This window comes from Bubalus bubalis, chromosome 17 (assembly GCF_019923935.1).
Source record: "Bubalus bubalis isolate 160015118507 breed Murrah chromosome 17, NDDB_SH_1, whole genome shotgun sequence".
Classification (NCBI taxonomy): domain Eukaryota; kingdom Metazoa; phylum Chordata; class Mammalia; order Artiodactyla; family Bovidae; genus Bubalus; species Bubalus bubalis.
This window is the reverse complement of record NC_059173.1, coordinates 28,928,602-28,952,892: the sequence shown is the minus strand read 5'-3', so window position 1 is coordinate 28,952,892 and position 24,291 is coordinate 28,928,602. Positions and strand designations below refer to the sequence as shown.

Below are 24,291 nucleotides of genomic sequence, written 5' to 3'. Positions count from 1 at the left end.
AAATTTTAAAAATGGTGGTGGGTGGGAAAGTGAAGTTCCCCTCAGCAGTCAGCACAGTGCCCTCAATAGAAATGGCAGCCAACCTGCCAGAAAGATGGGGGAAAAGGCCCAACATAGCCAAGAACTAAAGAAACAAAGCAGAGAGAAGCCATTTGGCATTATCAGCAGTCTCATAAGAGAAAAAGTCCCTCTTCTTATTTCAACAGTGGTATAATCATTAGGACAGTTTAACAGTATGATAATGCTTTAAGAAGTCAAAGAAGAGGTAAAAAGATTTTTCAAAATTTCAAATAAAATCATTTTTTTAAGTTTTGAGGGTTTTTTTTTTTTTTTTTTTTTTTTTTTTTTTAAAGAGCTCCATCTCTGGGAACACATCCTAATTGAATATCAGCATCGAGCTTAGGCACATTTCAGAACACCAAGCCCTGGGAATAAATTCTTAGTCAACTGGCTGCCAAGGCCTCAGGCAGACAGACACAGTAGCACAGCTCCAGGACTTGCTGGCTATCTTATCAGCCGGACTGAGAATTAAGGTCAGAGGCTTTTGGAATGCTGTCCATATCACTCTGCAAACACAGCTTCTGTCAGATACATAGATTCACACTCTCTTTTTGGACCTGTCTCTGACCCCTTCTTGGCTTGCCTGCTGCCTGAAGCCTGGGACCAGTTAGTCAGCGAGTGAAATTAAGCCCAGAAAATGCACAGAGCAGATGATCCCCTCCTGAGCAGCAGATGGATAAATGTATAAAATATTCCCGACAAAGGTACTGGTTTGCAAAAGTTGCAAATTCAATTCTGAAATTTCAATGCAAGTGTTTATTGTAGTATTTACACAGCAAATAATCCTTCAATTTCTGGGAAACCAAAACAAAGCCAAATCAAGTTTTCCACCAGCAGTAAATGTGCCAAGATGTATTTGTAAAATGAACTCTAAAAATCAGGGTTTGTTTGTTTTTTTTTAATTCACCTTATATATGAAACTGCTACAGAAAGCTTTCTTAAAGAAAGTTTCAAAGACAAAATAGAAGAAAGAGTACAAATGGAATAGGTATTTGAATATCAGTATAATCAGTATAACCAAGCTAGTTAGGAAAATACCAAAACACCTCCCTAAGGACTGATCCAGCTGCTGCCCCACTCCTGAGTTGTCCACCTCTTGCTCCCACACCCTTCCCTGCTGATGTGGGAGCTAAAAATTTAACCTGTGCAATATTGTAAAATAATCAGCCTCCAATTAAAATAAATTAATTAATTTTAAAAAATTGTGGCTCAGGCTGGGGCAAGGGGACAGGCAGGCTGCACTGGGACCTAGCCCCAGATTCTTGGCACTTGTTCTTCAAGCAGGAGTCTGCTCTGATCTATGCCTTAACTTTGTTAAATATTTCAGAAATTACACCCTAGCAGAAAAGAATAGGCCTTTTGGGAGTTTACTAAATGGAGAAGCACAGGGTAACATGGTTAAAATCATGGGCTCTGAAAAACCCAGGCTTGAAACTCTATTTTGCCATTTCGTAAACAGCTATAAATTTCTAGACATTTTATAGAAACCTGAGCTTAGTGACATATGAACTGTGAAAAATGAACACACTTCCTTTCAGATTAGTGGCAGCTCAAACGCTTAGCCCAGTTCCTACATACCAAAGTGATTCATATATGCGAGACACCACTAAGCGCTGGTTATTAGCAGCCGTGACAGTGATTGTAACAGGAGATTCATGCAACTGAAATGATTCAGTTTACCTGTTTTCCTTTATTTTGTGTTTTGCCAATGTTCTCTGAAGGGCAAGGTTCAGACGCTCAAACTGAAAATTGAAAAGAAAAGTTTTAAACACCCCCTTAAATAATCATTTTCTTGAAGACACGTACTTCACAAAAATTTCTTCTGAGAGCTTGTCAGGAAGAAGCAGAAGCATTGCTACGTTAAAGACAAGAGTAGTTGAACTACCCCTGTGGAAAAGAGGACTGATTTTCAACAGCTCTCACATTTGGGAAGAAGCCAACCACTCAGACTGACTTGAATCTGGATGTGAGCTGTGTCCCTGGTGGGTGGCTCCAACAGCCACCGAGCTGGAATCACACAAGAGACTCAGTTTGGTGAAGTCAGGCACCCCTTCCTCCAGGTCAGGAAATCCCTTGGACGTGCAGCCAGGACTTCAGTCTCAACGGGGCTCAAGCCAGGAGACCCTCTTTCCTTCCACAGACCCATAGCAGCCCCCTACCCTACACTGAGATCCTCCACCCTCCCACAATCTCACATTCTGCTCATGTATCATTCCTGTCTCTTCCTTCTCTAGAAACTCCAAGCATCTGTCTCTTCCCTTTCTTTTATCCCTTAAATCCAATCTGTCACCGAGTTCAGTTGATTACTGACTGAAACAAATCTTGGATTTCCCCAAACTTGTACTCATTTCTTTTCCTTGAACAAACAATCTTCACAAAATACTTAACAGTGTTCTTCTCTTTTACTGATTTCTGAGTATCTCATGAATCTTCCTAGATTGCAAAATACTTGTATGTAAGCCTGCATAGTTTTAAATACTGGTTGATAATTAATATCTCTTAGCAGCTTGCTCTCCCTAACCAGTTAATAAGTGGAAAGTAAATCATTGGTAACTTCTTTACATTCCATAAAAAAAAAAAAAAATTCTATGTATCTGCATGTGTATACAGCCGCCTTCTGTAGTCTATCCAGAGGACAGTGGAGAATTCTCTGGCTCTGTGCCAAGTTGTGAAATTCCTTTTTCCTTAAGAACTATTTATATCCCTCTTGGACTTTCCACTGGTCAAGTGAGACAGTACAGTCAAGCAAAATCGACCAAGATTCTGTTTTAATGAAATTATGACAAGAACTTTTGGTTTCTAAAGAGCATATATTAGTAGAACTTAAATGTGAAATTTCTTGAAAGACAATACAAGTGCTGAAAAGAAATAAAATAGAACTTAAATTTACCCATATAACAATTTTTCTGATGGTTTAGATAAGGAGCAAGAGAAAGAAGGGCTGGAGGGTGCAGGGCCAGCAGGCAGATTCTGAGCAAGGGCCCAGCACCCTGTGGCAAAGTGTGATTGCTTGGCAGGCAGAGAGCAGGTTTGGGAAAGGAAATGCAGGCATGTTCTTTTAAATCAGGGAAGGAAGAAGGAAACATTAGACTTGAGACCCTAAAGGAAGCAGGAGCAGACAGCCTAGGCTGCTTAAGAAGGCTTCAATATCTCAAGGGCATTTTTTTGCTGTTTTTTTCTTATTCTTATGTATTGCTTTTTATTTCTGTAGGTTATATTCTTTTAATTGGAATCCTTAAAATCTATGGATTTTCAGTAGCTCTTTCCAGATCAATTTCATAAGAGTTTGTAGCCACTTTTATATATAAGCCTGCCAGTGTCAGCCTCACCCCATCAAGGGTCTTTGACTTCATAGAGAGTGACTCTGGAATCACGAACACCAGCAAGTCTTTGTGGATGAAAACCCATGAAACTCTGGGTTGCTGGGAGTTTTGCCCTTCTCTAAAACCTATTCAGACAGAAAGTGTGTGCGTGCGTGCATGGTCAGTCACGTCTGACTCTTTGCGACCCGACAGACTGTAGCCTGGCAGGTTCCTCTGTCCATGAGATTTCCCAAGAAAGAATACTGGAGTGGGTTGCCATTTCCTCCTCCAGGGGGTCTTCCCCACCCAGGGCCAGAAGCTGCGTCTCCCACAACTCTCATGTTGGCAGGCAGATTTTTTACAACTGAGCCACCTGGAAGAGGGGTCATCAGTGACATGCTGGTCACTGCCTGCACAGAAGATCTTGGTTGTCCTTCAAGCATTTGCAACCTGACATTTTTTTTTCTTATTTTCTGTCTTCTCCACTAGAATAGAGACTCCAAAAGGGCAGGGAAGATCTGTTTAGCTCACCACCGCATGTCGGGCACCTAGAAAGTACCTGGTCACAGGAGATGCTACCTACATACTGATGGAATGAAGGAAGAAAGGAATGAATGCACATCATCTCCCCTGTCAGCCATTCCAAGTCCTGAAGGCTTAGTCTGTAACATGTGTATCAGTGAAGCAATATAACTCAGTACAGAGATGTTACCATTGCAGCTTGCTCAAAAACACAATTTATATTATTTCAAGTTAAAATAATTTGAATTACATTTGCTTATACATGATTTATTGCTCTGACCAGGAAGTTGGGATGGGCAACAAGGAAAGAAAACCCATCCATTTCTGCCCCTGAAGACTTTCTCCTTCCTCACCTCGAGTACTAGTGGAAATATCACCATCCTCTCTCCTCTTGACCTTTTGGTTAAACACTAGGACACGTTTTTACCATTCTCAGTCTGTATTCTTCCTGGTCTTTCATTTCCTTCCCACTGCCACCAGAAACTTCTTTTTCTTGTCCTTTCCTCCTAACATATATGCTGTCATTGTAAGAAAGGACAAATGGTCCCTCTCTCATTGCTGGACTTCCTAGAACAGGTGTCTTCCTGACTTTCTATGCTGAATCAGAACTTAGGACCCACTGTATAGCTTAGGGCCCTCTACTCAATATTCTGTAATAGTCTATAAGGGGAAAGAATCTGAAAAAAGAATGAATATAAGTATATGTATAATTGACTCACTTTTCTGTACACCTGCAACTAGCACAACATTGTAAGTCAACTCTACTCCAATAAAACTTTTTTTAAAAAAGAATTTGCTTTTTTTAAGTAAAAAGTTCTGAGGTCCTAGCCAAGCTGTAGCCGCATAAGTTAGTGATATTACAGCTTAACAGGCTTTGGTGTCTGCTTTCATCATACACCATTGCTCCTCTGGAAACTGTTATAAATTCAAAATAAGACAAAACAAAACCCACAAGTTTTTCAGACAAAACATTTATTGGTAAAGGCTGCTGGTGCCTAGAGCTTCCTACCTTAGTGCTAAGGCTTCTCGAACACATCCTGAGCCTACACCCTGAGATGATGTAGATCACAAGAAAGTCAGGAGCAGGACTCAACATCCCTGAGATCTCACGCCTTAGGATACAGAATCAATGACTGCAGGATGGCCCTGGAGGATACCAGTATATTAACACTTCAGGTACAACTGCCATTTGATCCAGTTTTGCTGGGAACACTCTGAATGGAATTTCATAGGTCTGGTTTATGGATTAGTGGCTACTTCAGATGATTTTTAACTTTTCTGCATTTTTTCTTTTTGCCTAGAGGCTACATTAAGAAAGCTTATTTTTAAGTAAGAGCAAAGAAAAGTCATTGAAAGGTTTTGAGTATGGCAGGACCTGGGATGGAATGTTTTCTATAGTTCTTCATGTTCTTCTAGACCAAGGAAATTTTAGCTCATAAACATAATGGAATACTACTTCTTTTTTTCTTCTTGCAACCCAATATTCCACAACACCTTCAGAGACTTCAGGAGTTCGTTCAGACCCCCTTAATCTCACAAGGTGTGTGATTTGGGATAATATCCTAATAGAAGCGTGTGCTGCTGTGTGTTGTGCTGTCGCTTCAGCCCCGTGTCTGACTCTTTGCGACCCTATGAACTGTAGCCCATCAGGCTCCTCTGTCCATGGGATTCTCCAGGCAAGAACACTGGAGTGGGTTAGCCATGTTCTCCTCCAGGGGATCTTCCCAACCCAGGGACCAAACCCGCATCTCTTATGTCTCCTGCACCAGCAGGTGGGTTCTGTATAACTAGTGCCACCTGAGAAGCCTTCATATAAGCATATGTGACTCGATTTAGTTCAGGGAATGGGTTCTGATTTGCTACAACTGTGGCTAAGATCATGATGCAGTTATTTTAAAAACACTCTGCTTGAGGAGCTTACAGGATTATCGGGGAGAATTTCCATGAAAAATCAGCTAATAATAAAATAGAAGAGCAACAGATTATGAATGAGGTGCAGAGACCTTTCCATCTTCCCTAGTTATCTTAAAGCAAGTGATCTAACTTTTATGTGTCTTAATTTGTTCAAACAAATGAAAAGTTTGCACTAGATGAGCTATAAGACCTTTGTAACCTACAATTCCATGACTCTGGAATGCCATCTCCCACTCTAAATCTTCTAAGGATAATGAACTATAATACTTGTCCCCCATAAAACATAACTACAGTTTACATCTAATTATCAAAAACAAGAACGAGGATGCCATCAAATGCTATCTGGAGTCTCTTCTTTGGGTTTACTGATGGGACTGAAACTGAACAGTAAGCTAAGCATTAAATCTGTCCACTTAAAAAAGATCAGTTTTTTAAAAAGCCCTATTTAATCAAAGACACCTAGATGTTTGAATAGCTGATGAAGTAATCTAGTTTGGTTGCTATTCAGCATGAATGTATCCAGCCCTGGGATGTTCACTAAAATGTGAATGAAAATGGCCTCAGTTGTGGGAAAGAGTCCTGGTTCTTCAGGTCAAGGGCAGACCTCTTGCTTCCTGGAAGTCCTCAGCATGGCTTTCTCTACTACATGAGCGCACACTCAAAGCTATGAGCCCGCAAACAAACGACACAGACTATCCTAAACAAAGGAAAATAAGAACACATATATTTGATATTCTGAATGTTTTTAAAAGAGATTCCAATATGTGCATGACTTCCATTGTAGGAATTCAGAATTTATCAAACAAAATAATAAAGCCAACAGGGTAATGACAGGACCTGGGGAAAGCATGGCCGTTCTCCAGCTTCCCAACCTCACCATCTGCTCATCCCCGTGCTCTGCCCTTGGAAATGAGGGTGCCAACCGCTTCCCAGACTGACACCAACCAACTGCCTGGGAAGAGCTGCATCCCTCATCCTAGCCAACGCTGGCTGCTGGTGACTGGAGCGGGGAGGCAGTAATTAAATATTTCCATCTCAAAGGCCACTAGCCAGTCTACTACTTATCTTATATTTGAAATAAGTTCCCTCAACTTCCTGCCAATTCTAATTTATCCATTTTTCAAACTTCAAGTCTCTTCTTTGCCCGTTGAGCCCATATTGCTGACAGCAGTAATTGCTATATCTTTCAAAAGCTGTGTGATTTTGGTCAAGTCACTTAGCCTCTCAGGTCCTTCTTGGGAATGAAACAAGGTTACCTCTGAAGTTCCTTCCAGTCCTAAAAGTTAGCAGCCTGTGGTCCTTCAGTGTTTCTCACAAGGCAAAGGGTTGGTGTGGAGTCAATTAAAAATCATCAATAAATTATGAGAGCCAGAATCTGATTTTTTCAATGCCCAATCTCCTAGGCTAAGTGAATCTGCATAAAACTGTGAACACTGATAGAAGGAGGAAGACACGCCATGAAGACTTTCAGTGGCTCCTCTCTTTAGGCCCATGGGGTAAGGAGCTCTCCACATGCCCTGTCTATTCCAAACATATTTTACCTAATTAGGTCTATGGCCTGTCACCAGCGTTCCCTGTTTTCTCTTTTTCCCTCAGTTTTATTGAGAAATAATTGACATACATCACTGTTTAAGTTTATGCATACAGCATGACACCTTGATTTACATATAGTGTGAAATGATGGCCCCAATAGGCTCAACTAACATCCATCTTCTCATACAGATGCAGAACAAAGAAAAGAAAGGAAAACAAAAAACTTTCTCTTTATGATGAGAACCCAGATAACCTTCCTACACACCACACAGGATGGCAGGGTCACCATGAGTTACACCCATGGTACTCATTTATCTTATCTTCCAGCATCTCTGGATCACCTTCCTCTAATCTCCTTCCCCACACTCTGCCTCTGGGGACCACATGTATCATCTCTTTTTCTATGAGTTATTGTTGTTTTTTAATATTCCACATATGAGACCATACAGTGTCTTTCCTGAATCCCTTTAAGAGGGGTGCTCCAGATCTCAAAACAGCATTAGGCTGTGCCGCCCACAGACCTACACCAAGACATGTCCAAACTGGTGACAGAGGTGTCATGAATAGGCCTGTGACCCTGTCCAACCCAGCAGGACAAGGGTGGGTCTTCCCACCTCAGCAAGTTGGCGGGAACAGATGATGCTCTTAGGAATTAGATGAGGGAAACCCAGCAGAGAATAAGTTATTCTCCAAGGAATTTAGCTCTATAAAAATAGCTAATGAATCCATAAAAAAAAAATAGCTTGCCATCCATAAGTAACTAATGGGTCCTGGTGGGTGGTGAAAGCTGTGGATTATTTCACCTAATGCTTGTGCAAACTCTAGGGACCCGGGACTGTGAGCATGTCTATTTTCAGATAAGGATGCTGAGGCCAAGAGGATGAAACAGCTGCTCAAAGTCATAAAGCTTGTCAGAGTGCAGGATGCTTTGGAAAAGAATGCAAGACTGTAAACATTTTAAGATTAAACACAATTTAAGAAAATGATTGCTTTTTTAAAATGTTTTTAAATGTTTTCAGAAAATTGTCAAATTGTCTACATCTACTATAGCCTTGAAAGTGAGAAAGCGAGTGTTCACATTTTCCTTAGGAAAACACCCTATTACCATTTTCAAAATGTCAGTAAGATCTTGAAAGGGCAGGCACTCACCTCTGGGAAAATCAGTTTGCAAATACTCTCTGCCAAAGTGTGAAGATAGACCCGGCTGCGGCTGGTCTTCCTCAGGGGAAGCCTTCCAGGAGGGTTCTTGTCAGGGACACCTGGACAGATGCCTGGCTGCCCTGGGGTGGCTGCTGGCCCACTCCCTGTGGCTTCCCCCAAGGGCTCTCTGGGGACCTGCCCCGGGGCCAGCAGGGAGAAAGGGCAGTCCCCTGTGATCTGCAGGTCCTTCAGCTTCGCGCAGAACATGGTGATTGCTCCTGGGCTTGGTTCTTCTTACCAGGATGGACACACAGACGCCACTAGTGGACCAGAGATGCTGATGACCAGGGAGTCCAGGGGCTGCGGAAGGTCAGAGGAGAAAGAGGAATGACTCTGTATTCCTATGGAAAGAGAAAAATACAGGTATGAAAAAGTGAAGACCATACAGTCCTATGTCATTTTCAAGTTAAAAAAAAAAAAAAAAATCTGGTGCAAATGTCCATTATAAAATGGATGGAACATTTGGTAAAGATCTTATTTCCTATGTGTGCATTCTAGTATACTAGAAAAATACTTGCTTTTAGTATTTTAATATTTTTCAAATGGAATATAATTTTCTCCAAAATGTCTTTAGCACAAACTACTGATTCCCATTTTTACAGCCCATTTGGTCTCATTTGATTCCACAAGGGTGAAATATTGTGGTTTTATGACAGAAGCGGGAGAAGGCAATGGCACCCCACTCCAGTACTGTTGCCTGGAAAATCCCATGGATGGAGGAGCCTGGTGGGCTGCAGTCCATGGGGTCGCTAAGAGTCAGACATGACTGAGTGACTTCACTTTCACTTTCCACTTTCATGCAGTGGAGAAGGAAATGGCAACCCACTCCAGTGTTCTTGCCTGGAGAATCCCATGGACAAAGAAGCCTGGTAGGCTGCAGTCCATGGGGTTGCACAGAGTCGGACACGACTGAAGCGACTTGGCAGCATGACAGAAGCTGGGTCTCAAACTATGTCATATCACTGTTCATACTACTAAATTCTCATTAGTCTGTATTTTCTAAAAAATCAGAATAGCATGCATAATGTCTCCTAAACATACCCAAAGAAAAAAATGTATATAATGATGCCCAAGTATACGTTGTTAGATCTGAAATATTGTCTTTTACATGAAAAAAATTAATTGAAATGATTCCTGACAAAGAGACTTATCTCTATAAATAGTAAAATATTTTTAAAATATCACCAAAATGAAAAACAAATAATATTTTTTCAAAAGACTCCTGATTCCTAAGAATAGGCCATTGGATTTACAGGAGACTTTGAATCCAAATCCAGATGACACTGGAGTAATCCAAGAAGGCCTCTCTTTCTAGGAGTCCCCAAAGTCAGGAGCATGACCCTTCTGGCCAATTTTCCCCTGTACTTTTGTTTTTGTTGATGTTGTAATGGAGTCTCCACACAATTCACAACCCATGTCTCATTAACTTTTCAGTGGAACCATCTGGTTGTAAATTCAGCTTGTCAACAATACAGTGATGTTGATTAACTGAGTCCACCAGGTATTTCAATACTTGGAAAATCAAAAAACTCAAAAAAGAGGGAAAAAGAATACATGGTCTGGTACAGTGCTAAGAACCCTGTATTTACATTTAAAGCTTCACAGCAACCACTTGAAACAGGTATTCTTATCACCTGTGGGTCAGAGGCTCAACGTTTGTGTCATCTTTGATTTGAAATGCTAGAAAGTGCAAGAGCTATGATTCAAACATAGGTCCATCTGATTCCACAGCCAATGGGTTTCCATTAACTCAAACTCATATATTAACAAGTTACACTTGTTTCTAAACAATCAGGCTTAGTTTATACACTGGAATTAATTTATCTTGAAGATATGGTTTATAAGTTTATATTAGAAAGCAAATAAGAACGTAATTATCCTGCTTGCTGGCTGGTGGTACTTGAATCTTCCAGATAAAGGATTATACTTCAGTCTTTGGAATTGGAGTTCAATTACTTTGTGTCTTGTCTATGCACCTCAGTGCTCTTAGTATGTTCCTAATGTATATAACATCAGCTTATAATTTGTCACAGATAAATTACTGATAGGCTTAGAACAATGGACAATTCATTTCCCAAACTGGGACAAACAAGGAAGCTGAATTCACATCTGACAGCCCCTGGGGTGTTGCTGGGTTATCAGCTTTGGGGAAGATGACGGATGCTGACAGGCCAGAAGAAACAGCTGGAACTCTCTGCTTCTTTTTATTTTTTAATTTTTATTTTATATTGGAGTATGATTGATTCACAATGTTGTGTTAGTTTCAAGTGTACAGCAAAATAGTTCAGTTTTACATATACATATATCTATTCTTTTTCAGATTCTTTTCCCTTAGTGTGTATCTTTTTTTTTATTTTTTTAATTGAAGCATAGATGCTTTACAGAATTTTGTTGTTTTTTGTCAAATCTCAACATGAATCAGCCATAGGTATACATTTAATCCAAACTCCTAATTTATCCCTCCCCCTTTACCATTTGGTAACCATAAGTTTGTTTTCTATGTCTGTGAGTCTGTTTCTGTTTTGTAAATAAGTTCATTTGTGTCATTTTCAAAGATTTCACATACGTGGCTCTGTTTCTTAAAGTCAAACCCCAAATCTGTGTTCACACATAATTTATGAATCTTCAGGAAGGTACAAAGGGAGATCCTTTCAGCATTAAGGAGCAGAAACCATATTCTGCCAGCAGAGAAGAGGGCATGGTCTGTCTCAGAGGCTGCTGGGTGCCTAGAGGTGATCTGGTGATGGAGGACCGGTTACTGGATTCTGAAAGACCTGCAGATCTACAGCTCTCCACCAAGATCTGTTTAAGATTCAGTTTTACAAGTAGCTGTTTCTGAGTCTTTAATGTTTCTCAACAACACTATTGAGTATGCATGCTAAGTCACTTCAGTCCTGTCCGAGTCTTTGTGACCCTATGGACTGTAGCCCGCCAGGCTTCTTTGTCTTTGGGATTCTCCAGCCAAGAATACTGGAGTCGATTGCCATTTCCTACTTGAGGGGATCTTCCCATCCAGGGATCAAACCCACGTCTCATATGTTTCCTGTATTGGCAGGAGCGCCACCTATTACTGCTTATTAACTCCTGTCCTCCAGCATGGTGTAGATCAGGGGTCCAACCTCCCCATAAAGGCAGAGAGGGTGACTTCAGCTTGTGGTCAATGCCTCAACTCTGCCACTGCAGCAGATACACAGAGGAGAGAGCATGGACATGGTCCCATGAAAACAGGCTGCACAGACCATAGTACTGACTCATGTTTGCAAAAAACTAAGCAACTTAGATGAAGCGTTTTAATACAAATATAATTTTAACCATGGGGTTAGAGTTACTTCCTCATCACCTCTTCCCAGTCCCAAAATAGAGAACCTCTCTGGATTCGGTTTTGCACAACTTGAAAGTAATTAAGAAGAGTCTAGTAGATAATTCTAAATAAATATTTATTAATAAAAATCAAAATACCATTATTTTATGTGAATTTTTAGGAAGAAAAATTTTATTAATTGAATGTCATAGTTTCAGTTACATAAAAATATAATACAATAACTAGAAAAGAGGGCACTTAAAAAAAGGCCATAAAAATAGATTATATGTTGGCGCTGATGCGAGTCTGGAATTTCTTCCTAAAATCAGTTATTCTGGTACATATTACAATTTTAGTATTGGACGGAGGATTCCGACATAATGTAGTTTATGAAAATTCTTCCATTATGCTTAATCTTCTATTTAAATTGGATTTCAACCCTTGTTCTCAAACCCAATATTTTATCCTCTTCTCTTCAATCTCATTAGAGCAGGACGCAACTGGCCAGTCAGACTTCCTGGAAATTCTTTTTTCTCCAATATGACACAGTGCTCTAATTTCCAGCCAATGTGCCTAACATTTTTTTTTTTAATTAAAGTAAAAACAGCAACAGGAAACAAATTGTGCTTACTTCAAGATCAGTTAAGTGTTTAGTCTCATTAAATCACATATGTATCAACAAACTAATTAGCATCCCTCATCTGTGCAGCTGATGAAATTACACTACGAACAGATGCAGCCAGTGCCAATACCTTGGAGACTCGTGTTTGTCAGTCATTTGCCAGGTTGCCAGGAAGACAGACTACACTCTTCAAGGGAACCAGTGATGATTCTTTCGTATAACATCAGCAGCAACTTCAGAAATGGTTGGGTCAGTTCCTGAATGCAGTACAGAGCTGGGTGTAGATGTGGTAGTGACATGGGAGGGAAAAAAAAAACAAGTGAATTGAAGTGATAAATTTGGTGACAAGGCCTTGGCAGGCAGTGGGAGAGAGATTCTCAGAAATTCAAAGAGGTATTTGCCATCCCCCAGGCTGATGATTAAACAGCCTCCAAATTGACTGAATGCTTTCTCCCTTTACTGGTAAGTGATTAATTCCTCTTGAGTGACAATAAAGACCTGTCTATTGACCTCATATCAATATCCAGGATGCAAAAACAGTATATATATGTATATGTATAACTGTTCACTGGCTGTACACCTGAAACTAACACAGCATTATAAATCAACTATACTCCAATATAATTTTTTTAAATAACCAGGATGCATTGCTGTGTAGGTAATGAGATACTCCATCATTAACCTCTAAGGAAAGAATTAAGCACAAACTCTTGTTTTCCACATGTGAAAAACCCGGAGGGGTGGGGAATGCGGTGGGGGAAGCACCTCACACGTACTCTCTCACACAGAAAGCTTGTTTTACAGTAGCAGGTCACATGCCAGGCTTAGCACCCAGCCATACCGAAATCTGTGATTCAAGAAATATGTGTTTTAAGATTAAACTCCAAAGTCCAGATATAGAAGAGTAGCTGAAAGAAGAGAGACCTTCAAAACAAACTCCCTCAGTAAGGATAAAGTGTGCATGCCCCACCCAAATTGTAACAACCATCTTCATAAACAAATGTCAAGAAGGCAGCTTAACATTCAGAACATCGAACGTTTTCATTCCTCCAAAGCTGAAAAATTGTTCAATAAAATTTCAAAAATCAGGCCTTCAAAATGTGTTTCTTTTCACTTGGCAGGAAGCAATATTTACAGAACAGTCCCCTGTGACAGACCAGGGAAGCTGGACAAAGTAGTTGAAAAACTGTGCCTCCCTGACTGGAGGGAAAGAGCAAGGGAGAGCCGGCTTCCTTCATGACGCCCCTGCTCCCAGCTCCAATGCCAGCTCTGCTTCTTTTTCCAGTCACAGCCCCGTGCAGCACTCAGCCCGTTTACACAAGATTTATTCTTCCACCGACCAGGCTCTGGCTTTGCTTTCACCGTGTCACCCAAACCTCCTTGCTAAATTCAGCCATGAGCTCCTGAAAGTTAGACCTCCAAACACACCTGACCTTCCCCTGGCATTTTGCTTTTCGTAAGCTCCATTCCCACAGATTCTCTGATGCACTGGCTTGCGTCTTGCTTCCTGCTTCATCCCTTCATTTGTTCACGTTCCAGTCTACTCAACAAGCATTTATGAGTGGCCTACTATATGTGGGACATTCTTCCAGGTGCAAGGGCAGAGCCATGGGCAAAAGTCATCATAGTCAGGGGGAGCTTACAATCTAGCAGGAAGACTAGACTATTTTTAATTTTTTACTCCTAATTTATCCCCCCTCCCATCCTTTTTCCCCTGTGGCAGCAATAAGTCTGTTCTCTATGTCTGTGAGTCTGTTGCTGCTTTGCAAAAAAGCTCATTTGTATCTATTGTAGGTTCCACATATAAGTGATATCATATGGTAGTTGTCTTTCTCTGACTTACTTCACTTAGTATCATCATATCTAGGTCCATCCACGTTGCTGCAAATGAAATTATCTCATTCCTTTTTATGGCCAAGTAGTATGCCATTGTATAAAAGCACCATATTTCCTTTATCCACTCTTTGGTTGATGGACATTTAGGTTGTTTCCATGTCCTGGCTATTGTAAATAGTGCTGCTGTGAACACTGGGATGCATGATCTTTTTGAATTATGGTTTTCCCCAGATATATGCCCAGAAGTGGGGTTGCTAGATCACATGGTACTTCTATTTTTAGTTTTTAAAGGAAGCATCTCTACACTGTTCATAGTGGCTGTCCATAGTGGTGTCCCAGTTGAAATTCCTAGCAACAGTGTAAGAGGATTCCTTTAGGAAAACTACTTCTGACACGCAGCTCCAAGTGTGACATGTGCTATCAAAGGGGGTGCACACCGCACTCCAGGAGTGACACCAGGGATCCCAATCCAGTCCCAGGAGGAAGAGACAACCAAGCTGAATGGTGACCGTGAGCCGAGAGAAGTGAGCCCCAGAGAAAACAGCGAGCATGCTTGGAGGCGGGGACAGACCAGGGCACATCCCAGGAAATGAACGGGCCCAGCCCAGCCGAAGCGTGCAGCCAGGGAGAACCTGGGGAGGGTGATGCAGATGAGCCAGTCAGTGGTGGTGAGGACATACAGATGGTGGGGGTGGGGGTGGGGGCGTGTAAACCATGCTACCTAAGCCACCACTCTCTTCTAAAGGCTAGGTGACTAAGAAGTGAGAATATCATTGTATTTTCAAGAGATTATCTGAAATGCAGGATGAGGGACAGGTCAGAGTTGGACAGGCGGCTGATCTGTGTTGGATCAGAGAGTGGCCCTGCGGATAAAAAGCAGATCAATCCCGAAGCATCTCCTAGAGAGAACCCACAGGCTTCGTCTCCTGGTAGGACGTGGGGCTGAAGGCAAGGGAGCCCATAGGCTCCCAACTCACCTTATCAATAAGCCATAGCCCAGGGGAGACCAGGATCCAGAAGAGCACCCTTTAAAGTTGTCCACAGCTCACTTCCCAAGACCAGGTTATTCAGTCATAACCAAGCCCAGATGTGGGGTTTGCAATATTACATGACCATTTATGGGGACTGGGCTGCTCCAATTCTCCTCTGAAGCCTTCTTTAGGGAAGCAGCTCCTTCTTATTCCAAAGCCCAGACATGGGCAAGCCAATAGCAGTTCAGATTCCAGGCCGGCTACTGACCTCCACAGTGCAAGGCAGTTCCAGCTCTCTGCACAAGCGGAAGATGCTTAGTTTAAATTTTTGTTACTAAGAGCCCATGCTGGTCACCCTCCGCAGAACAAGGAAGTTACCTCTAAAGGTCATGGCAACCCATGGGTCCTGGGGACCCAAAACACAAGAACTCTCCTTTCCCTGAAAATAACTGCTTTGCTAAAGCTACAGCACTGTACACAAATGCTTAGCACACTACATTAATTCTTTCTTAAAAATAAGGTGGGCGTGATCCATACCTTTCTTAGATTCAGCAGGCAATCCAGTGACAACTTTGAAATAAGAGCAATGTTGATACTCTAGAGCTGGGAGATTTTAACTTTAAGAATTATCACTTTTTAATTCTCAATTTTTATAGCAAACTGTTACAGGATGCTTTATGGCTAATTAAAGAGCAAAACTTTGGGGACTATAAATTCTAAATATCCGCTTTTAAACCTCTCTACCAGGATTATCACTGAAATCTGAGTACATACAGTTAGTATCTCTTCAAATTAAATATCATACCCTCTTAATGGCAGATCACAAGGAAATCAGATAAATGTTTCAATATTTTGTTCCAGAAATATGTGGAATACTTTCCAGCTCTTCCTAGAATCCACATCATACTTATACTGCTCAAATAGTTCCTTACGATGACTTCATCTTTTTATGAATATATTTACAGAAAATATGGTGATTCTTCTGCAGAGTTACAAGAGATAAGTGATTCCTTTATACCCTATAAAAAGCCATTTTGTTTTCATCTACTTGCAGATAAATACTGTGTATTTCTGTGATGTGGTTTGGCTCATATTCATTAATGGGGGATAATGTCAGTGTAAAATAGGGGTCAACTAGACCCCCATTCACCCCTGCAAGTCCCCTCAGCTCAGCTTGAATATACACCCTGTCTTGTTACAGTTTCCTTGTTTAGTTCCCTTTCTCAATAACTCATCAGGCTCTTCACTTTCCTATAGTTTCTTCCCATCAAGCTACCTCTTCCCCTTAAACCAGTCCTATAATTACTATAGTGCGGTATTCATCAGAATTCAGCTTGTCTTTTTAACTAAGCTTGTATGTTTGTTAGGACTGTTATAGCTTTAGCTAGTGCCGTAAGTGTTGATTGGTTTCACTTCAACACATTTTCTTCCCATAAGTCCATTTATTTTTAGTGCATAATTTTGCAGCATACAGAGATTTTTAGGAACACTTGTATCATGTTGTATGAGAAATGCCTGTATTTCAACAGTGTTTGATTGAAATTTACAAGTAAGGTGAAATCCTAGTTAATTACTTAGGGAAAAAAACAATAAAGTCACATTCTCTAAGGCTATAGATTTCATTACTATTCAGGTAGTAAACACTGATGAAACTTTCAAAACGGACCAGGTGTGCGGACCCAAGTCAGGTTCCAGGACCAAAGGCTGAGTTAGGTTCTGACACCAAAGGCTGTGTGATTACTTCTTGACTCTACCCTTTATCAACTCTGTGATTTTAGTCAAATTCCTAAGCTGCTGCTGCTGCTGCTGCTGAATCACTTCAGTCATGTCTGACTCTGTGTGACCCCATAGACAACAGCCCACCAGGATGCCCCGTCCCTGGGATTCTCCAGGCAAGAACACTGGAGTGGGTTGCCATTTCCTTCTCCAATGCATGAAAGTGAAAGTGAAGTTGCTCAGTCGTGTCTGACCCTCAGTGACCCCGTGGACTGCAGCCTTCCAGGCTTCTCCATCCATGGGATTTTCCAGGCAAGAGTACTGGAGTGGGGTGCCATTGCCTTCTCCAAAATTCCTAAGCTAATTCACCCCAACTCTCTCCATATGGAAATAGGTATCCTAATAACTATTTCCTACATGTGCTGTGAAGTCAACCATCCCAAATACTTCTCGCAATAGGGTGATATTGAATCATTTTCTTAACTTCACTGAGCTTCTGTTACCTTGCCCAAAAAATAATGAGGAAACAGGGATATATGAATGATTAGGGAAAAGTTATGCAAAGGCATTCCACAGGATAGTCAGGCTCACAGAAGTAACTAAATAAATGACTGACAAATGTATTCTATCTTCTCAAAAAGACAGGTAATATGTTAAACCTATGCCACTTTTAATCATCACTTTTCAAAGCCAAGTAACCTCATTTATAACAGATGCTTGCTGCTGCTGCTGCTGCTGCGTCGCTTCAGTCATGTCCGACTCTGTGTGACCCCATAGACGGCAGCCCACCAGGATCCCCCCGTCCCTGGGATTCTCCAAGCAAGAACACTGGAGTGGGTTGCCATTTTCTCCTCCAATGCATGAAAGTGAAAAGTGAAAATGAAGTCGCTCAGTCGTGTCCGACTCTTAGAGACCCCATGGACTGCAGCCTACCAGGCTCCTCCGTCCATGGGATTTTCCAGGCAAGAGTACTGGAGTGGGGTGCCATTGCCTTCTCCATAGCAGGTGCTTAGTGTACCACAAATACAGAAAACATTCTCCACTTGAAGAACATTACAGCATACCAAGAAAGTCGTATCTATGTCAATAGTTAGGGTTCTGTTTATTGAATTACAAAATAATGGAGTATACAGCATAACCCAGAGCATTAAGATTCTATTTTGGTTTCATCTTATGTAATTCTATTAACTAATAAGTTGCATGCCAAATTTCTTTAATAAAATATTAGAATAAACATTGAAGAACTATGCTAGATTTTAAATCTCTTTTTCCACTCATTAAACCAAACTTGTTATATCAGTCAAGCAAATCTTATGTCATTGCAGTGCATACTGCTTTCAATAAATCCAAATTATTTCCAATGTGGAACATTTTAAAATTAAAACCAAGCTAAAACAGGAATCCCATGGTATCTGATTTTCTTTTCCTAGAATGCTAGATTGACAAATGGTTTGTGTTTATTATACAAAGAATCTTATCTCCAGCTTTTGCTTTTATAAGTTACCTGTTCTTCTCAAAATTGATTCAGTGGTAACCCTTTTATCTATTTACCTCTCAAAGTTGGTTTATTTTGTAGAAAGGTTTAGGTGATGAGGAGGGAGAGGTGAGACACTTAGGCAAATGTTTAAGATACTTGTGAAATCAAGATAAGTCACCCAACATCTGACTAAAATAGGTTTGTGAGAAGAGTAAAGTCAATTCTGGTATTGACTGTCACATCTGTGGAGCATCTGATTTAATATTTTGAACAATGAGGAGGCATCCAAGTGACTTCTCCTTGATGGGAAAGAAGGGTGACCTCATGAGCATGGACTCACTCTACAGTGGAAGAAAGTCAAATTATCTGAGCTCTAACCTATAAGATTTGGAAGGAAAATTCTGGAAGAAGATACAATAGTGAGTCTTGATTCTTCTAGTCCAGCCCTTGGAATTTTTACCAAGATCCTTGAGAAAAAAGGACCACAAACTAATAGAGTCATAAAAACCTAAGACTTGTAAGCTCTGCTGGAGACGGAACCTTGTCCAGCCTAACCAAGAGCAAATTAAGCAAGACATATAGGCCTGGCCACATGGAAACCAGCAAAGAGCAAAACAAGGAGACCAGGAAGAAATGCATCATGACGGAGGCGTGGGTGGTGGAAGAGATGCTGGTCCTGGAATAGTGGGAGGGTCAGAGGAAGGTAAACCAGCCCCGAGGAAGACCCGGAAACTCAGGGGGCTGGCAGACCATGGCCTGTGGGTCAAATCCAGCCTGCTGCCTGTTTTTGCCCAGCCCGTGTGCTGAGAATGGTCTTCATATGATGAAGTGAAGGAAAACCAAAAGAATATTTCATGATAAATGAGCACAACATGAAATTCAAATTTCCATGTCCATAAATACAGTCTCACTGGAACACGGCCATGTTGTGCCATAATAAGAAATATATATCTGGTCTCTGCCCACTCTTGCTCTTTTCAGTTTCCTGGCACACAGCTCCCGAAACCCTTGGAATCTCCAGAGTGATGGTCTTTTTTTAATGCTAATGAGGTAGCTGGTGGCCGGGGCCTCTGGGTCGCCTAGGACACAGCAAGCAACCTGGGGTTAGAGGGTTGGAACTTTACATCCCATCCAGATCTCTGGTGGGTAGGGGAAGGTGAGGCTGAAGTTTGAGTTAATCACTAATAGCCAATGATTTTTCTTTTTTTGCGCTTTTATTTTTTTGATTAATTTTTATTGGGGTGTAGTTGCTTTACAATGTTTTGTTAGTTTCTGCTGTACAGCAAAGTGAATCAGCCATATGTATACATACATCCCCCTTTTTTGGATTTGCTTCCCATTTAGGTCACCGCAGAGCACTGAGTAGAGTTCCCGCTATACAGTAGGTTCCCATTTGTTATTTATTCTATACATAGTAGTGTGTATATGTCAATCTCAATCTCCCAATTCATCCCACCCACCCCTACCCCCTTGGTATCCACACGTGTCTCTCTTTCTGCTTTGCAAAAAGGTTCATTTGCACCATTGTTCTAGATCCCATGTGTAAGTGATATTACATCATATTTGTTTTACTCTGACTTATTTCACTCTGTGTGAGTCTCTAAGTCCATCCACATCTCTGCAAATGATGACCAATGATTTAACCATCATGCCTACATAATGAAGCCTCCATAGAAAACCCCAACTATGGTGGCAAGCTCCCACGCTGGGGAACATATGGAGGTGCTAGGAGGGTGGGGCGCCCAGAGCCCATGAAGTTCCAGGTCCTTCCCCACACCTTCCCTGTGTGTCTCTTCCATCTGACTGTTCTTGAATTGTATCCTTTTATAATAAATGCATATACAGTAAGCAAGCTATTTTCCTGAATTCTGTAAGCTCATCTGGCTATTATGGAACACAAAGAGGGGAGATGTGCGGACCTTTCATTCATGGTTAGTTGGTAAGAAGCACCAGAGGCATGAATGTGAGATTAGGATCTGAAGCCAGGGCAGTCTTATGGGACTGTGCCCACAATCTAAGGGATCTGACACTAACTCTAGGGATATGGTCTCAGAACTGAATTAAACTGTAGGACACCCAGCTGGTGTCGCAATTTCTGGGGAGAGGAAACGCACACATTTGGTGTTGGAAGTGAAGTACCGATAATATAGGGAAAACAGGGGTTTTCATGTTTACAAGTTCATTCATTTATACATGGCCTAAAGCTGCAGCTTTGGAACAACAGTGGCAGAACCAAGTAATTGCGAGAGACCCCCAAGGCCACCAAAGCCTACACTATTTACTGTCTGATCCTTTATAGAATCAGTTTGCTGATCTTATAAAACATTATATACATTATCTCCTTGAATCATCACTGCCAGCCTATGAGGGGTGTGTATTTATATCTTTTACATAAAAAGAATCTAAAACATAGATTATTTGTCCTTGATCATTGCTAGTGACTGGCAGAAACAGGAAGTGAACCCAGGCCCATCTGATTATAAACCCAATGTGCTAGGGTGCCTTTGATAAACGGGGGACCTTTTCTATATCATAGGGATTATTCCTCAAATTCCTCCACCAGTACATACAGTCTCCACCAGTACATACCTGCCATTGGGCCTGTGGACTGAAGGAATGAAGCCAGGACATCCCAGAAATGCAGGTGTGAGATGCCCTCTCAGGACCCCGTGAACTCTCATGAGACCCCCTTGTGCAAAATTTTACTTTTATCTCTATGGTTTGGGGAAGCAAGTATTGTCAGAAGACAACTAGAAAGTCTGTGTCTCTGACACACTCAAGGGGTCTTTATAGTAAAGCAGAGGAATAAATTATGGGAAAGTATATTTTTCTGAGAAATTTTCCTTTAAAATCCCAAGGAAAAGACTAACAAAGGTGAAAAAATAGAGGTGCATTGGAGTAACGCTGACACAGAAGAGAGATTTTGAGTAAGACTCCCTCCCCTCCCCTACCATTCAACCAGGGCTCCGTCCTGGCAACACCGGAGGAGAGTCTCTCTGGTAGGTCCACGGGGCACAGGCCACCGACCATTTAGAGGCCACTGGGCAGGAAGGGGCCTTCTCAAGTGTTCTGTTTAGCTCTTTCTTATTCTTGAGATAGAAAACAGTCTTTTGTCATTGACACTGACACACAATGCTTGAAGCTTATGCTGGAACCAGGTCAGCCAAAGAAATGCAGCAAATTCCAACTGAAATTCAATTCTTTCTGAATTTTTACATTATGATTGAAAGTGTTAGACAGCTCAGCTGTGTCCGACTCTTTGAGACCCCATGGACTATAGCCCACCAGGCTCATCCATCCATGGGATTCTCCAGGCAAGAATACTGGAGTGGCTTGCCATGCCCTCCTCCAGGAGATCTTCCTGACCCAGGGATCGAACCCGGGTCTCCTGCATTGCAGGCAGATTCTTTACCATCTGAGCCACATTGGTTCAAAAGAAATAATTACCAGAAATGACACTTGGCTTCTGAGCATGGGTTTGCAGGTATATATCTGGATACCACAAAGGACATGTTGAGAGAGTGAGTCCTTTCCCATTAAATCTAAAACCACAACAACATTGTTTTAAGGCCTTCTCATCTCTAACTGCCTGGAAACAGGGAAAGTTCCAAGAAACCTTCCTGTTCACAGTGAACACAAACAATGCTTCTCCTTCATTTCAGTATAGTTTACACAAAGACACAGCATTTACATAACACGAGCTCAGAGCCTGAAGAGACATTAGAGATTATTTACTGCAATCCTTCCCACTCACAGATGGCAGAACAGAAATCCAGATTCTTGTGACTTGGCCCAAACCCAAAGCTGCTGAGGGTCAGAGGTTACTCTGAAAGGGAGGCCATTTGACCTGGAGTCCAGAGTTCACTCCCATGCACTCTGATCGCCTCCTCAACTGAAAGGCTGGGAAGCCCCCGCTTTCTGTGGGCCCCCCACCGCAGCTGAAATGGCTTCAAGAACTTGACACTTGGTACTCTGAGCTCAAGTTTCACACCTGAAAGTTACTGTACATGCTACACTTCATCTTCATACCACACCAATATGAACGCACATTATAAAACTGTTTTGGCATCTACAGCTTCTAAAACATTTCCCCAGGCTCTTTTTCATGATTTTCTCATCACCTTTTGCACTTTCTCAAGAAGCTATCTTTAGTCTTTCTTTAATTCTCCAAACATATTTTCTAAATAGCCTGACTTATTCATTACCCTGTCTCTGCCACTTAATTGAAAGTTAAGTATGTTTCCAGCCTTAATCTAACAAGCCAGTGCAGGTCACAATTTATCCAGCTGTAGGCTTCTAGTAAGTTATTTTATGCTGAAATTAAAAGACAAGACTATCAGCTTGGAGTCATCTGGTATAAACATGGAAAGGATATAGAGGTATTAAGTCCTTATTATATGGGTCACTCCATCTTTTCCCTTTATTTTCCCTAGGTCCTTCTGCACATGCAACACGAACACAAATATGTAACAACTAGAGAAGAAATCATTTTGAAAATATTTTCCTATATATTTTCCTGTTCTCTTTTATTGTTTTGTATGAGCTGTCCTATTCATTTTTATTATATTTGTCAACTATCTTCCTTTTCCATTTTATTATTTAATGTTTACCTTTTGGGGAAGGGAAAAAAATCTCATTGCACATAGAAATGCATGAAGTTCACTAAGGTCATTTGAAAATGACGAGAGATTGGACGTGAAGTCATGAGCAGAAGGGCATGCCGTGAAAGAAGGACAGTGTGGGTGAACGGAGGGGATACAGGAAGTTGTGGGGAGTGTAGGAAAGGATGGTGCCAGAGATAGTCCAAAATTAAAGTTGGCATCAGTGGCAACTGACTAGGTCCGAGGAGCAGGATGACTCAAGTTCTGCCTGGGAGGATGATGTGCCATGAATAGAAACTGGCAGCAGAAGCCAGGTTGAGAGAAGGATGGTCCACTGTGTTTTGTACACATGGATCGTGAACTGTTAAGTGGGACATATGGATAGAGATACATCTAAAAATTCAAGTCTTTAATTAAATAGCATAAAACAGATTAGAGATATGAATCTGTGGCTCTCCACATACAGGAAGTCATTCAAATCAGGACTTTAACTCAAACTGTTCAATGTTAAAGGGCAACAAAAGAAATAGAAAGAGCCAAAAGGAAGATTCTGGGGAATATTCATACTTAAGGGTGTTATGGTTCAGATGGAGAAGCAGAAATAAGAAAAGTGTGCTGAGAAGGAAAAAGAAGAGGGCACTATTCAAAAAGAGTTGTTTGTTGGGAGTCTGAAGGCAGTCACCATATGGTGGTCAGACAGGCTGCCATAACACAGCACCATACTGGGTAACCAGGTGGCCTGAGCAATATTAATGCATTTTCTTAGGTTCTACAGGTGGGAGACCAATGTCATGGCGTGAGCATGGATGAGTTTTGGTGAAAGCTGTCTTTTTGGCTTGCAGATGCCTACCTTCTCACAGTGCCTTCACAAGAAGGGGAAAGAAAGAGAGAGAGAGAGAATGATAATTCTCGGGTGTCTCTTGTTAAAAGGGCACCAACCCCATCACAAGTTACTGTAACAGGGAAGAACACATCTGACTCCATATTGGAACTGCTTCTTTTTCTCTACCTTTTGTGTTCTATTGCTTTTGCTACAAATGAATTACTAAAGGGACGCAAGTGTACAATAGCTGGAATATCTATTCCAATAACTGGAAGTGTACAAAATGGACTGTCTCTGGGAACAATGCTTCCCATGCCTGAGCATTAAGTTAAAATACCTTTGTTCAGCTCACAAGAAACATTCTGAGGAGGCCCACCTGTGAATGGCTGCAAAAAAGAAAAAGTTAACCCATC

At 41.3% G+C, this 24,291-nt stretch overlaps 1 protein-coding gene across 7 annotated transcripts in view; it reads right to left on the bottom strand.

Moving 5' to 3' along the window:
- Window positions 1-24,291, bottom strand: part of GUCY1A1 (guanylate cyclase 1 soluble subunit alpha 1) — a 65,499-nt gene that overhangs the window by 25,519 nt on the left and 15,689 nt on the right. For 4 of the 7 annotated variants that reach the window (XM_006078216.4, XM_006078215.4, XM_006078217.4 and 1 more), the window contains exons 2-4: window positions 12,585-12,728; window positions 8,481-8,872; window positions 1,741-1,802 (exon numbers count right to left, since the gene is read on the bottom strand). In XM_006078216.4, the coding sequence (XP_006078278.2) occupies window positions 1,741-1,802; window positions 8,481-8,738 (320 nt within the window). In that variant the 5' untranslated portion in view covers window positions 8,739-8,872; window positions 12,585-12,728. The remainder of the gene's footprint in view (window positions 1-1,740; window positions 1,803-8,480; window positions 8,873-12,584; window positions 12,729-24,291) is intronic. The other 3 variants (XM_006078219.4, XM_006078220.4, XM_044930375.2) reach the window with 1 other exon arrangement.